The following is a 14,444-nucleotide window of genomic DNA, read 5'->3' on the forward strand; positions in this document are numbered from 1 at the left end:
TGCACTTCTCTCTCAAGCTTCCTCTTTCCTCCTCCATATACTTGAAGCTAGCTCAAGGATCAGATTACCTGTACACAAAAGTCATTGCTAAACTGATTTTAAGAATGTATGACAGTTAAGCAGGAAGGAAAGGGGGGGGGGTTGCAGATGGAAGATGCTTGATAACAAGAGAAAGAAGCATTTTTGTCTGATAAGATATAATAGAAGGTTTCTTATCTATAAAAGTTTTTTTATGATAAGAATTTATCATAAGCTGAATTTGTTTCCTTACTTTCCAGTATAATTCACATCTAATACAAGTAGCAGAGAATACATGAAAGTGTTCCCCACCCATGCTACAGTATGTAAGCCCCTTTTGCATTTTTAAGAAAATCTAAAATTATGATTTATTTTCATTTAGAGGTTAGTCCATTGGAAGCAGTCAGCATTAGACCAAATTCTGTACAAGAGGACACATTAGTCCTCCACTGGGATTCTCCTGAGGAATTTCATCAAATCTACATTCAGGTTAAATCTCTTGTGACTAATGCCGAAGTCTCTTACATTGTGAATGACACCAATGAATTCCACGTTGGAGCTTTAATACCTGGAATGACATATGAAATAGGACTTTCTGTATTGAGGAATGGAAACAGAAGTGAAATGAAAGTCCTACAGCAAACACTAAGTATGTGCTCTGATTTTCTTCTCTAGTTGGGTGTTTTGAAATTAATTTATGTCATTAAATAGAAAATTATACACAATGGGTAAAATAAATAAATGGTTTTCACTCCCTGCAGAATCGCAGTGTTTTATGTCCAGCAAAAAAAATAAAGCTTTCACCGGTAGGCTATGTTCCCACTTAAGAAAAATATTGGGAAAAGCGTCCATCTTGTAACATAGATGGCCACTAATAATGATCATGGTTAATGATCTATTTAAAGGGGAACTCCGGATAAGAAAAACTTGTTTTCTATTAAAAGTACATTAAAAGTTACATTGATGTGTCTATACAATGTATTATCATATCTGTCCGATTCTGTCACACTGGTAGCTGATAGAAATCCAGGAAGTGAAAAAATATGGCCTCTGTGCCAATTCACATTGTCTCCTGCTCCTGCTGCTATCCCCCCTAGGAGACAAATCTTCCATGCCTCTGTCTCACATTGTGTGTGTTTACTGAGGACATGCTGATGATGCAGACAGGGGGCAGGGCATCATTTCACAGGAGGCTTGGCTGGATCCCCCAATCCCCTGAGTGATTCACCATCTCTAAATGGCCAGAAGCAGGTGCAGCACTAATTTTACTTATTGTGATGGGTGGGGGACTTTGATGATCAGCTGAGAGAAAGCATTGCATTCTGGGAACTGCTCAACCAGGAAGGACAGAAACACAATACAGAACAAAACCACCCAAACAAATGGATTTTTGGTAGAGATAGACAGGTAAGTAATGCGTTATGCTTCTGCAGAAGTTTAGTTTTTTTTTACTTCTATCTGGAGTTCCCCTTTAACCAGACATCCACCTTCCATCAATATTATTATGAAGTGGGAACATAGCCCAAAAATATTTTTACAACAAACCTGATATGTTCACAAAATTAGGCATGATTTTGTTCATGAAAACTTTATCCACAGAATAAACACAGTTTCACAGTTCACCATTTTTCTGCATGTTTCACAGAATCCCTTTTCTTTAATGCCCCACAGTGATTAGAGTTTCCAATGAAAAGATTCCTCATCTTTCATTATACATAACTTAGTTTTCACAAAATATATTTCCCATTTTTATTAGTTGCACTGATCAATAAGGGTGCGTTCACACCTACAGGATACGCAGCAGATCTGCAGCAGATCCGCAGCAGATTTGATGCTGTGTTCAGTTATTTAAATGTGTGAACGTACCCTAAACGTATGTTTTTTTCCTTTTGGAATGAACACTAGTGATATTTATCCTCATACATTCACGTACTGGAAGTTTGACTGAACTGTGAACAATGAACTGTACAATTATAAAAGTTCACCTTCTTTTTTTCATTTACAGGGCCTAAACCAGTTACCCTTGTGGTTCCAATTGAGGAGAATACACATAGCGTTAAGCTGTTTATTCAGATGCCGGATATGGGGATATTTGATGGCATATTAATAACAAGTACAAACTACAACAGAACTCTTTCTTTTCCAATTATGGTACATGGGAAATATGCAATTGACCAGCTCTTGCCAGGAACTGAGTATAACTTTATAGTGCAAACCAGAAGTAAGGATATGCTAAGCACGCCATTCAAAGTTTCCTCAGTCAAGACATGTGAGTTTGGAGTAATGTTATGATATCTGCAAATACAGTGACCAGAAAATCTATAAATATCAGTTATAGGAATTTTTATACCTCTGATGTTCCTAAATATTCATGTATAGAATATGCTGGAGAAAGCAGATAATGGGGCAGATTTACTATTGTGCATGTGCCATAATTCTAGTGCAATTTGTGGCCCAAAGTTGGCTTACTTTATATGGTTTGCACAACATTAATCTTTTAGTCTAGTTTCACATGTACTGCATCACAGTGGATTTTACACAGCAAATTTCTCATTCTGCTGTGGTTTTCATTCTGCTACAAGAATGTAGCCACTGCCTACTTAACCCATCAGCTGCCGAGCTTTAACAAGCTAATATATTACCTGCCCGCGCTCCCGCCTTCTTCTCGGGCTCCTGGGTTACTGAAATCCTGTTCAGCCAATCAGTGGCTGCGGTGGGACAGTGCACTGATTGGCTGAGCGGGCTGTCAGTGACCCGGGAGCCAGAGAAGCAGGTGGGAGCACAGGCAGGTAATATATTAACTTGTTAGCTTAAACCTGGACAGCTGATGGGTTAAGTAGGCAATGACTAAATTCTCGCAGAGGAATGAAAATCCTGTGCGACAATGCAGTTGTATTTAGTCATTGCCTACTTAACCCATCAGCTGTCCAGGTTTAAGCTAACAAGTTAATATATTACCTGCCTGTGCTCCCACCTGCTTCTCTGGCTCCCGGGTCACTGACAGCCCGCTCAGCCAATCAGTGCACTGTCCCACCGCAGCCACTGATTGGCTGAACAGGATTTCAGTAACCCAGGAGCCCGAGAAGAAGGCGGGAGCGCGGGCAGGTAATATATTAGCTTGTTAAAGCTCGGCAGCTGATGGGTTAAGTAGGCAGTGGCTACATTCTTGTAGCAGAATGAAAACCACAGCAGAATGAGAAATTTGCAAAACTGAAAGCATAGAATCCTCCGCGATAATGTACGCATGACTTTAGATTTAGACACTTGTTTTACACATTTCTGCATTGTGCTTGGTATGAGGGTTTAACTCACTGATAAATAAGTGTGACTTCACTGGTAAGGGATATGACTTGCATCAAATATTTTGCCTTAACATTTCAGACTAAAGAAAACAGTATGAAGATTTATCAAATGTTCCTGTGATATATCTGGTGCATTTCCTAATCCATTAATCTCAATAAGCCCACTGTCATATATGCAGTATATTAAAGTGTCTCCTTTTTACAGGTTGCTGATGTATATGCCAAATGTAGACGGAAAATGCGATGTGAACATAACCTTACACTGCTGCTGTATAATTTATATGTTTTTTTCTTACTGTCATTCTGTAGTATTCCATGTAGAGTATAGCGCCCTCTAGATGTGAAATTCATGCTTTAATTACTAGTGCTCAAACTACAGTAGATATTCGCCCTCATACCTTTCATGTAGTCATGGAATGTAGCTTTTTTATTGACTTTCTATGAATATAAATCTCAGCTGGAGAAAAGAAAAACCCTTTGAGAATGTACATTGTCTTAAAATCAGTATGAAAGTATATAACTAATTTCTCCTTGATTAATAGGTTTAGCAAGTCCAATGAATGTACGTGAAGGTGAGATAACTGAACATTCTATTCAAGTCATTTGGGATAGAGCTGAAGGAAGTTTTCAGCAGTATGAAATAATTTGCAAAGATTGCTCCAAAACTATTACAGTAAGTGAAAACATGACTTCACCACCTAAAGGGACAGCAGGGTATAAAAGTCGCCGCACAAAACATTACTAACAGAATTGTTTTATTTACCTTTTCTATTACAATTAGGCTATGTTCCCACTTCGGTAGCATATCAGGCAAAGGTGGCTGTCTTGTTATAGGGATGCCTGTCAATAAAAATCATGATAATTATTAGCGACCATTGATATTTATGAAAAGGCAACCTTCCCCCGATATGTTCCCACACTTGGTACATAGCCTTATAGTCTACATTAAAAACATGTTTAAATAGCAAAATAGTGTGTTCAGAAATATGTGATGTATAGAACTCAAAGGCTTCTATAGGCTTAATGTATTAAAAAAATACAGATACACATGTAACCATCAAGTCAAAAAGAAGGCTGAACTTAGGTTTTTAGGGATTGTTTCTTATCCATAAAGAGGTTAAAGAGGTACTCCGGGCTGGGGTCATTTTCAGTGTACGACCGGGGAGGGAATGGATATAGAAGCCGCCGGTCACTTACCTCCCCAGATCCAGCGCTGAGTCCAGGATTGCGCCTCCCTGTTCTCCAATCTGGCTGCCGCTTTCTGGTCTGAGCTGCGGTTTGAAACGTGACGTCTCAAGGCAGCTCAGCCGTCTTGAGACTGAGGTGGGAATCCGCTATGACCGTTGAATGGCTGAGCTACCTTGAGACATCACGTCTCAAGCCGCAGCTCAGACCAGGAAGCGGCAGCAAGACGGGAGAATGGGGCGGCGCAATGCGGGACCCGGCGCTGCAACTGGGGATGTAAGTGACCAGTGGCTTCTATATCCACCCCCTCCCTTGCTGTACACTGAAAATGACCCCAGCCCGGAGTACCTCTTTAAGCCTGGGAAAAGCCTTCCTCAGAACACACATAAGATTCAAGCTGTCTGTGGGAAGGTCATGTGACCAAACTCCTTACATCTTTGGGCTATGTTCCCACTACATAGCAACAGCAGCCGTTCTTTAGTGAACTGCCTGTAATGACTGGTCAGGTACAAGAACAGAGACACAGACAAGTGAGCTCTAAACTGACCCCATCCAGTGTCCCTGCCTACTTACCACAATCTGTCCTAGTTGACAGTGGGTAACAGTGGGTCCCTACACTGAGTATGTGAAACACAAGACAAAACGAGACAAACAAACACAATAAAGAAATGTCAGCAATCCAGGTCATACACTGTCAGGTAGCAGAGGCACTGAGTCACAAAGCCAAGGTGAGGTTCTAAAACAAGCAGGAGATCAGGGCAAGCAGCAAACAAGCAAGGTCCAGGAACAAGCCAAATTGTCAGAAACAGGAGACAATCACAAAACAGGGAGCTGAGACACATCAAAATAGTCAACTCCTGCAGACACAGAGGGCATTATATGAGGATCCAGGGAGCTGGTTCAGGACAGAACACACACACTGGGAGCAAACCTGTCTGTCACAGGTTGCAAAGCAAACCAAGGTTTGCTCGAGTCGATCCGAACCCGAACTTTCGGCATTTGATTAGCGGTGGCTGCTGAAGTTGGATAAAGCCCTAAGGCTGTGTGGAAATCATGGATATAGTCATTGGCTGTATCCATGTTTTCCAGACAACCTTAGAGCTTTATCCAAGTTCAGCAGCCCCAGCTATTCAAATACCCAATGTTCGGGTTCGGATCGACTCAAACCCGAATCCGGTTCGCTCATCTCTAAGCATTAACATTAATTCCGGCTGGGGTTTTACAACTTCCGTTGTTTGCCCTCATCTGTATGTTGTGTAAACATAGCCTTGACATGTGGCCACTAGGTGTGGGGAAATACATAGCCGATTTAGGCAAACCTTAAAATAAAGGGTAAAAATACAGCCATGTTTTCAATATTATTAATGCGCTGTGTAAGGGTGCCTTTACATACAGGAATGGAATTAAAAAGAGGAGAAATCTCAGTTTTTTCTTTATGACCTGTGTTAATAGTCTGTTCCTGGCTTTGGCTTCAAAAATCTGTCAGATAAATCACTTAAAGGCATCCTAAAAGTCAATGGGAAATTAGCTGGAATAACACACTGTATAGAATAATGCCCATAACTGATTACGGCCATTCAAATAATAAACATGCTTGTTATTTATGACCTGTTTTTGCAAAATACAGCAATTTTTTTATCTGTTCACAGTTATTTTATTTTCACCCAAATTTGCAGCCGTATTTAGTTTTTATTTTTTGTGTGTGGACCTAGCTTTAACTCTTGTACATTCATAGTACTGCATAGCTAGACGCTGTTAAACTGACGGCCGCCGGGCTGCATTCAGGATGTTCAGGGCACTGTCGGGTGTGCCCGCAAATCAATTAGCCATCCATTTCAATGCAAAGTGCGACAACTTCTACACATTACATTGTGTGAACAGCTATTAGGAGCTAGGCTAGTGGAGCTTTAACCCCTTAACGACATCGGGCGTAAATTTACGCCCTGATGCCGGTAAGGGAGTTCAGAGCGGGCCTGCGCGGCTACCCCGCTCTGAACCGCGGCGGTCCCGGGTGCCACTTGTAGCCCGGGACCGTAGGTATTAGCGGGGTGACAAACACGACAGCTGCATCCGATTACCGGACGCAGCGTCATCCCTGGTGTCTAGTGGGGAGATCGCTCCTCCGGGATGTTATCCCGGAGGAGCAATCTCAGTTTCTGAAGCCGGCCGGGGACCGCTCCAAGATGGCGCCGTCCCCGGCTCGGCACTCGTTTGTTTCCGGCTGCAGCAGCCGAAAGCAAACGAGTGCCGATCTCATGGATCTCAATGAGAGATCAAAGCACTTATACTAGAAGTCCCCTAGGGGGGCTTCTAGTATAAGTGTAAAAGTAAAAAAAAAAGTGTCATTATTAGTAAAAAGCCCCCTCCCCTAATAAAAGTCTGAATCACCCCCCTTTTCCCAGGTTATAAATAAAAGTATATAAATAAATAAATAAATAAACATGTTTGCTATCGCCGCGTGCGTAATCGCCCAAACTATTAATTAATCACATTCATGATCTCGCATGGTAAACGGCGTCAGCGCAAAAAAATCCCAAAGTGCAAAATTGTGCATTTTTGGTCGCATCAAATCCAGAAAAATTGTAATAAAAAGCGATCAAAAAGTCGTATATGCGCAATCAAGGTACCGATAGAAAGAACATATTATGGCGCAAAAAATGACACCTGACACAGCCCCATAGACCAAAGGATAAAAGCGTTATAAGCCTGGGAATGGAGCGGTTTTAAGTGACGTATATTTGTTGACAATGGTTTAAATTTTTTACAGGCCATCTGATACAATATAAGTTATACATGTTATATATCGTTTTAATCGTAACGACTTACGGAACATATATAACAAGTCAGTTTTACCCCAGGGCGAATGGCATAAAAACACATTTCCCCAAAATAAACAAAATGCGTTTTTTTTTTTCAATTTCACCACACTTTGAATTTTTTTCTGGTTTCGCAGTGTACTTTATGCAAAAATTCAGCCTGTCATTGCAAAGTACAATTAGTGGCACAAAAAATAAGGGCTCATGTGGGTCTCTAGGTGGAAAAATGCAAGTGCTATGGCCTTTTAAGCACAAGGAGGAAAAACCGAAAACACAAAAATCAAAATTGGCTCTGTCCTTAAGGGGTTAAGAAAGTGATAAGCCTGTGTATGATAAATGACATTAATTTCCTTTACAGTTTTGCAGTGCTTCCACTACATTTTAGCAGTTATATTAATAATTCTTTTTTCTATAATGGCAGCAAAAGGATGTGCAATAAATAAAATGCATAATTGTAATCATTGTTAACACTGTCTAATTTCAGGCTCAGAAAGTCACCCAAGAGACAGCTATGTTTGTGCAGTTAACGCCTGGTACATTCTATACATTCTCTATTTCTACAGAGAAACAGTTCTTCAGAGATGGTGTGCCCATAACAATACAAATTCAAACAAGTATGTGTTTCAAATAACTTGTCAATGTGTGTTACTAAATTCACTATGAAAGTTTAGAATATCATACTGATTTGTATTGTTGAGCAACTAACCTGCCTTGCCTTTACCATGGGCATCAGAATGTCATGGAGATTGGAAGTTTGTAGGCACACTAAATTGCTTTCCTAGTTTGCTCTGTCACTGCTGCCTGCTGCTGCTGGTAGGAGAAGATTACTGCCTATAGATTTGGCTCCTATATATACACATATTACTCTACAATGGCAGCTGAATGCAGAGTTATATTATTTTTTAAGTAAGAAAAGTAGAACTCTATATAGATGCATTATAAAGGTAATAAGCACATAAATCTGGATGTAACACATATAATTTGGGTCCATTCTGAGTTTTAATATGAGGACCTATGCTTTTTGTCAATGGACACCATACATTATACTGATATTTGCATTGATTTTATAGAGATATACATGGTGGAAATTACACACATCCATAAAGTTGAATGGCATTAAGCTGCTATACTAGGCAGTGATCAAGGACAAGAGGCACATGTCTTTATCTTATAGAAATCCTATAGTTATTTCTATTAAAAAAACAAAAAAAAACTACTTTTAAAATGTTACGCAGACATTCAAAATTTTTTGTCCAGTTAGGGTCTCAGTGCTGAGACCCCCATTATTCTATAGTCAGCAGAGGTGCATAGTATAAAACTTCACTTTCTAGCTCAGTGCTTATGGAGCCCATCTCCAGCTATAAGACTGCTTGATCGCCAAGATAAACAGTGAAGCGCACTGCCTTCGATGGGTGTCTAAGCACTGAGATGCCAATCATTAGAACATTTGACATGTCTGCATAATAATGTTTCTTTTTTTATGTCTGCATAAAGTTTTTATAAATTCCCATTGACATAAGTGAGATAATTGTGGTTGTTTTAGGTATGTATTCTTATTCTAATGCTATTAATTTACTAAGCTGATGGAATTGTTTTATATTGTTTACACAAAAACATTATTTTTGTTATAAGTTCCTAGTTCTGTAACGTATGTAAACTACACAATCAACACAACATCAATAAGTGTGGGCTGGCAGCTGACTTCTGGTCAGTTTGATGGATTCATCATTTCCATAAAAAGTGAAAGCAAAATTAAAAATGAAATTGCTCCACCAGTTGAAAGGTATAGTTATTTATTTATTTATTTTTACTTTTTATTTTATGTTGTATATTAAATAAAGTTTACAATAGTTTCTAATCTGGTACATAAACATAGTCCATAATAAATCCACAGGGATACTTTTAGGGTCAGTTTTAGGCTATGTTTCCAAAATATTTCTTGCTATTTGAGGCCAAAGTATGGACGTTATTTGGCTTCAAACTGCCAAGAAAAGACATTGTGGGGACATACACTCAGGGTACATCCTTTATGCTAAGTTATAATTTTAATAATGCAATGACACAAATTTTTTCACTGTTTCTATTGTAACTTTTCTAATGTTGTTTTTGCTGTAAACAAAGTAAATTAAAAATGCAAAGAATAAATACAAAATTACATTTTCTTAATTTCCATAGCAAAAAAAAAAAACAGTTACCAAAGATTATCTAATTAGATATATTAACCACAAGATGTATGAACAATGAAAAAGTACATCTTGTCCCACAGAAAACAAGACAAAAAAAACAAAAAAGAACAAACAAAAACAGTGCTTGGAAGATGACCATGGAAAAAATATATATATTACTTTGGCATTAATGCTCTGAATGTATGCCACGAGAAAGGATTGTGATACTTAACAAGAGTGTCAAAGAGCTAGATTACATTGCTTGTCTTTTATCAAAAACATTTTGATAAAACATGGCTTGAATCCTACTTTCAACTGTATATTTGCACATATTCCAATGTTTTTTGTGTTTTTATAGTTAAATTTTATGATCTCTGCCATTTTTTGTGCTTTGTGTCTATAGACAATACACTTTTAGTGGCTTATTACCTGGCATGGAACACATTATCAGTATTGTAACAACATGTGGATCAAAGCAAAGCATTCCAGCTGTTATAAAGTTCAGCACAGGTAACTGTATAAAATTTTAGCCCAAAAATAGACAGTACAGTACATAGTCTACTTTAACATACAACTAAAGAATAAGATAAAGGAAATTCGTTAATTTTTAAGGTATGAGCTGCAGGTGTGGGATAGATTAACGGGCAAGTAAATTTAACAAAACCGTGTTTCAGGTAATGCCTTTCTGATAACTTATAAAATCAGGTTTTTCTATTAGGATCAAGTGTCCAGGAGGTGGGGCTGCTGTAGTACAATAGCACTGCACTCCTCCTGGCTCCCCTCCCAGTTCTGGAGGACTCAGCCCTGTCTTGGACAGATTGCTTCTTTAAGCCAAGCATTGTCCATCAAACAACCGAGACATGCCATTTACTTTAGTTATATGTACATAGTATTACTTATCAGCAGCACACAAATTACAGATCTGTTTGGTCTCTGCTGCTCTATGGTGCCCCTAAGCACCTGGATTAAAATTGGAGGCACAAGAAGATACGATACAGCACATAGCAAGCTATGAGAGCCATAGTAATAATGCCGTGTCAATGAACTCCAAAGCCACATTTTATGTTCACACTCATGCAGTACATCCATACTATGTAACTATAGCATAAAATGTGGACAACAGTTTATTTTGATGCATTTGCATTGTAGATCCTGAACCACCATCAGCTCTGGAAGTTCTTGGTCAGGAGGAACATTCCATTTACTTATCCTGGAAGCCACCACGTGGAAGATATGAGAAGTTTCAAGTGAGTGGTCATTTTGGTAATGTAGATTTTGTACAGATGCTTCCTATGGATATCTTATGTGTAACACAATTTTACCAACCTAAAAATATAGACACATAGCAATGTTGGAATAAAAGTGTAAATTTTCCAATACAGAACCTCAGTATATTGTAAAATGTTAGTTTTATTAAAGGAGTTTCCCCACACAAAACAATTATTTTGCAATAGGTAGAATAGCAGAAGTAGTCCAAAGTGTCTGACCTTCTGGAGGACTGGAGTTGTATATTTATTTACACATACTGAAAAGATACTTGTCTCGGCAGCTACTGTTCCTGGCACGTCATCTACATACCTTTCCCTCCATGTATATAATCTGTAATGATAAAAGAGTAGTATGTACTGCATTCTAAGCCTTGGGTAGTTTTTATGCACATAAGGCACAATGAAAATGTTAAAGTCTTCTTCACAAATACCTTTTTGTAGCTTTAAAAGTTGACTAAAATGCATTTTTCCTTATTTTGAACCTCATGTGTTTTTTGTAGATTTTGTATCATGTTTCCAAACTAGGGCATCTGTTTTTTGTTATTTTTTTTCTTATTTGATGTATTTTATTTTTACAAATCATGAAATTTAATTCTAGTAAATTTCTCATGAAGAATGTGAAAAGCCTCATAAAATGCCTAAACACACACTTACACAGTTTTTAAGTAAGAAAAACACTATGTTGAATGGAAACGGACCCAAAAATGCACCTCAAGTGAAGAAAAAGAGTCACAGTGCTCTCTGCTGACATCTGGCCACAGTGCTTTTCTACCCAAAAATGCAGGCAAAGGGGAATTTCACACAAAGAGGAGTCTTTTTTTGTAAAATCCCTGAAAGTAGTCTTTGGCTTTAAAAACTACAGTGGAAACTTTTCAAAAATTCCTGATGCATGAATAACAGTTTGTTTTTAAGAGGAATTAGTAAGCCATTCCCAGGACATTGATACTGTGAGTGCCAAGGAGGAGGGATCTTTTTCTACTATGCTAAAAGCTCTTTGCTGGGGAACACTTCCCTAGCCTCACTTCTCATGTTTGATTGGTAGTTTTAGCATCCAATTGAAAGACCACTAGAGTTGTCAATCACACACGAGAAGCCAGGCTAATAAAACATTTTAATGCGGAGAGCTCTCAACATAGAAGAAGAGGAGCTTACAGGTTTGACACCTGCACAGGGCACAGAACAATGTTTATCCTGCTTGTGCAGACACCATAACAGAGGCCTAGGACATCATTCTACTTCATTCTCCAAGTGGATTGAAAAGGACTAGGACATAAAATGAAGATTTTATATCTCTCCTTACTGCTGGATCTAATTCTATCTTTGGCTTCAAAAACTACATGTAAAATTGCCACAGGAACTGCCACAAAAAGTGCTGTGTGACCCCCCCCCCCTTAAGAATTATTTTTTGTGGGCCAGTTTTTTTCAGTAGTTAACTTACCATGTAAACGTCAAGAAAGTACACGCCACATCAACCTAAGGGTCTGTTTACACACGGTAGTGCGGCCGGCGGTCGACTCTACATTGTGTGAACCGCTATTAATTCCGTGCTCTGTTCGGTGGAAAATGTCCGGAAATAATAGGCATGTGCATTATTTTGACGCCCGTTCAAAAGAATGGGTGTTAAAATAACGAGGTGTGAACACAGTGGGCGGCATTGCATTTACTTCAAAGCAATGCCATCCCTGTAGTAAAGAACAGACCCTGATTCCATTGAAATCAGCATCCATTCTTTACATAAAAATTATGTAGTGTGAACATAGCCTTTGCATGCAAAATGTTTTTAGGGCTCGTATTAAAAAAGCCAGTCTAACTTTTTTTTGCCCACTAGGGCTGACTGACAGCTTTTTCTGCATATAAACTAATACAAGAAGAGGAATCAATCACTCTATGGGAGAATAGAAAATAGGAGTCACAGACTTTACCTGTCATCACTTTTTACATTTTAGTTCATTCTTGCATAAGCCATTAGGCATACAGTACATCCATGGAATGCATAGAAACATTTTGGTATCTAATATACCGTTATTTATATCATCTTGTGACCTTAGTGAGATGCTGATCATTTAGGAATGTAGAATGTGATATAGTAGAAAAGACAAAGACTGGATTTTAGATACCAGAAGTTTCAGGAGCCACTTTATTTCAAAGTAGTGATTTAAGGGTCAGTTTGAGGGCAGGATTAGCAGAAAGATAAACTAGGCTAATGCTTTGGAGCCAGTGCTTGTAGTAGTGTGTGAGCACAGCCAAACGTTTAATCAACACGTTCTAGGGATTTCAACCTTTCTTTCTATTTACGATCCTCCTATCTTTATAGCCCTATCATTGTGAATGCTGACCTCTGTAGATATCCCTACTGGTGTGAAACACACACTACAAGAAAAGGCATTTGAGCTCTTCTTCTCTTTAACAATTGTTAAAGTATTTTAAGACAGTGATCAGTGAGCATGAAAATTTTCTTCTAAACACATGGTGCAATTGATTTATTTTTAATGAGTACGACATCTGTATGTCAGTTACTTAGCAAACACCAATGACTCAGCCAAGATCATTTTACTGATCATCTAATATTTATTATTCTAACCCATATCTTTTACCATTCTTTTCTGGCCGAGTAATGTATTACAATGAAAAGCAGAATGATCTCACATACTCCACCCACTTTGACGTGTACTGACATTTATATATGACCATGAAAGCAATTTCCAAGTAAATCATGAAAAACTTATTGCAATTCAAATGGGTCAGGAGAAGAGAGAAGCCCCAGCCCTTAGAATCCCATATAGTCTTGAATTACTTACCCTAATACATTATAACATGTCCAACGAGAGATTCAAATGACTCCAGAAAACCTTTGGGTTGGCTGTACATTAAAGATAGCTGTCAGCCAAATGCCCATTTGACCAACAAGTACAGTAAACTCCTTTTACACCTTATGATTTGTCAGCCATGGGGAGCCGCAAAGGAGTGCTGATCAGTATAAACTGCCTGTGATCTGGAAACTGACAGCACAGACAATACATTTTGAAGCCTGCTCTAAAGACATGATCAGCTGTCACTTTTACACAGGCTGGTTATCAGCTGCAGGAGCGTTTCTACCAATGCTCCTGGCGGACAATCAGGCCATGTAAAAGGCCCCTAACTCCCAATACACACTCTCATATCCTTGTCTTCCCTGTCATCTGCCATCAAGTGATATTTGGGATGGCAGAATACACACTAGATGGTCAGCTAGTGCCACCAATACATTCATGTACCAGGATTGCCTATAGAATCATAGAAACAAGCAAGATTATTGACAAAAAAAATACCTGGTCCATCTAGTCTGTATTTATGTTATTTCCTTTATAAGTAGTATCTATCTATCTATCTATCTATCTATCTATCTATCTATCTATCCATCCATCCATCCCAGGCATGTTTAAATTAAGTTACTGTACATGTACTAATGTACCAACCACATCTGCTTGAAGTTTGTTCCAGGCATCTACTACTCTTTCAGTGAAGTAATATTTTCTTGTTATGTGTTTGATCTTTTCCCTAACTAACCTCAGATTGTGTCTCCTTCTTCTTGTGTTCAGTTTCTTATTAAAACACGTTCCTCCTGAACCTTATTTCGGCTTTAAACATATTTAAAGGTTTTGACCATGTCCCTCCCATTCTCTTCTTTCCTCCAGACTATACAGATTTAGA

At 38.6% G+C, this 14,444-nt stretch overlaps 1 protein-coding gene across 3 annotated transcripts in view; it reads left to right on the forward strand.

The window, feature by feature from the left end:
• PTPRQ (protein tyrosine phosphatase receptor type Q) overlaps positions 1–14,444 on the forward strand; it is a 284,668-nt gene that overhangs the window by 17,796 nt on the left and 252,428 nt on the right. For 2 of the 3 annotated variants that reach the window (XM_069973980.1, XM_069973987.1), the window contains exons 1-3: positions 9,023–9,104; positions 9,890–9,996; positions 10,636–10,733. In XM_069973980.1, the coding sequence (XP_069830081.1) occupies positions 9,921–9,996; positions 10,636–10,733 (174 nt within the window). In that variant the 5' untranslated portion in view covers positions 9,023–9,104; positions 9,890–9,920. Of the gene's footprint in view, positions 1–400; positions 668–2,023; positions 2,288–3,862; positions 3,994–7,805; positions 7,936–8,953; positions 9,105–9,889; positions 9,997–10,635; positions 10,734–14,444 lie in introns of those variants that run through there. The other variant, XM_069973994.1, reaches the window with a different exon arrangement.

The sequence above is a fragment of the Dendropsophus ebraccatus genome, chromosome 1, assembly GCF_027789765.1.
Source record: "Dendropsophus ebraccatus isolate aDenEbr1 chromosome 1, aDenEbr1.pat, whole genome shotgun sequence".
Taxonomy (NCBI): domain Eukaryota; kingdom Metazoa; phylum Chordata; class Amphibia; order Anura; family Hylidae; genus Dendropsophus; species Dendropsophus ebraccatus.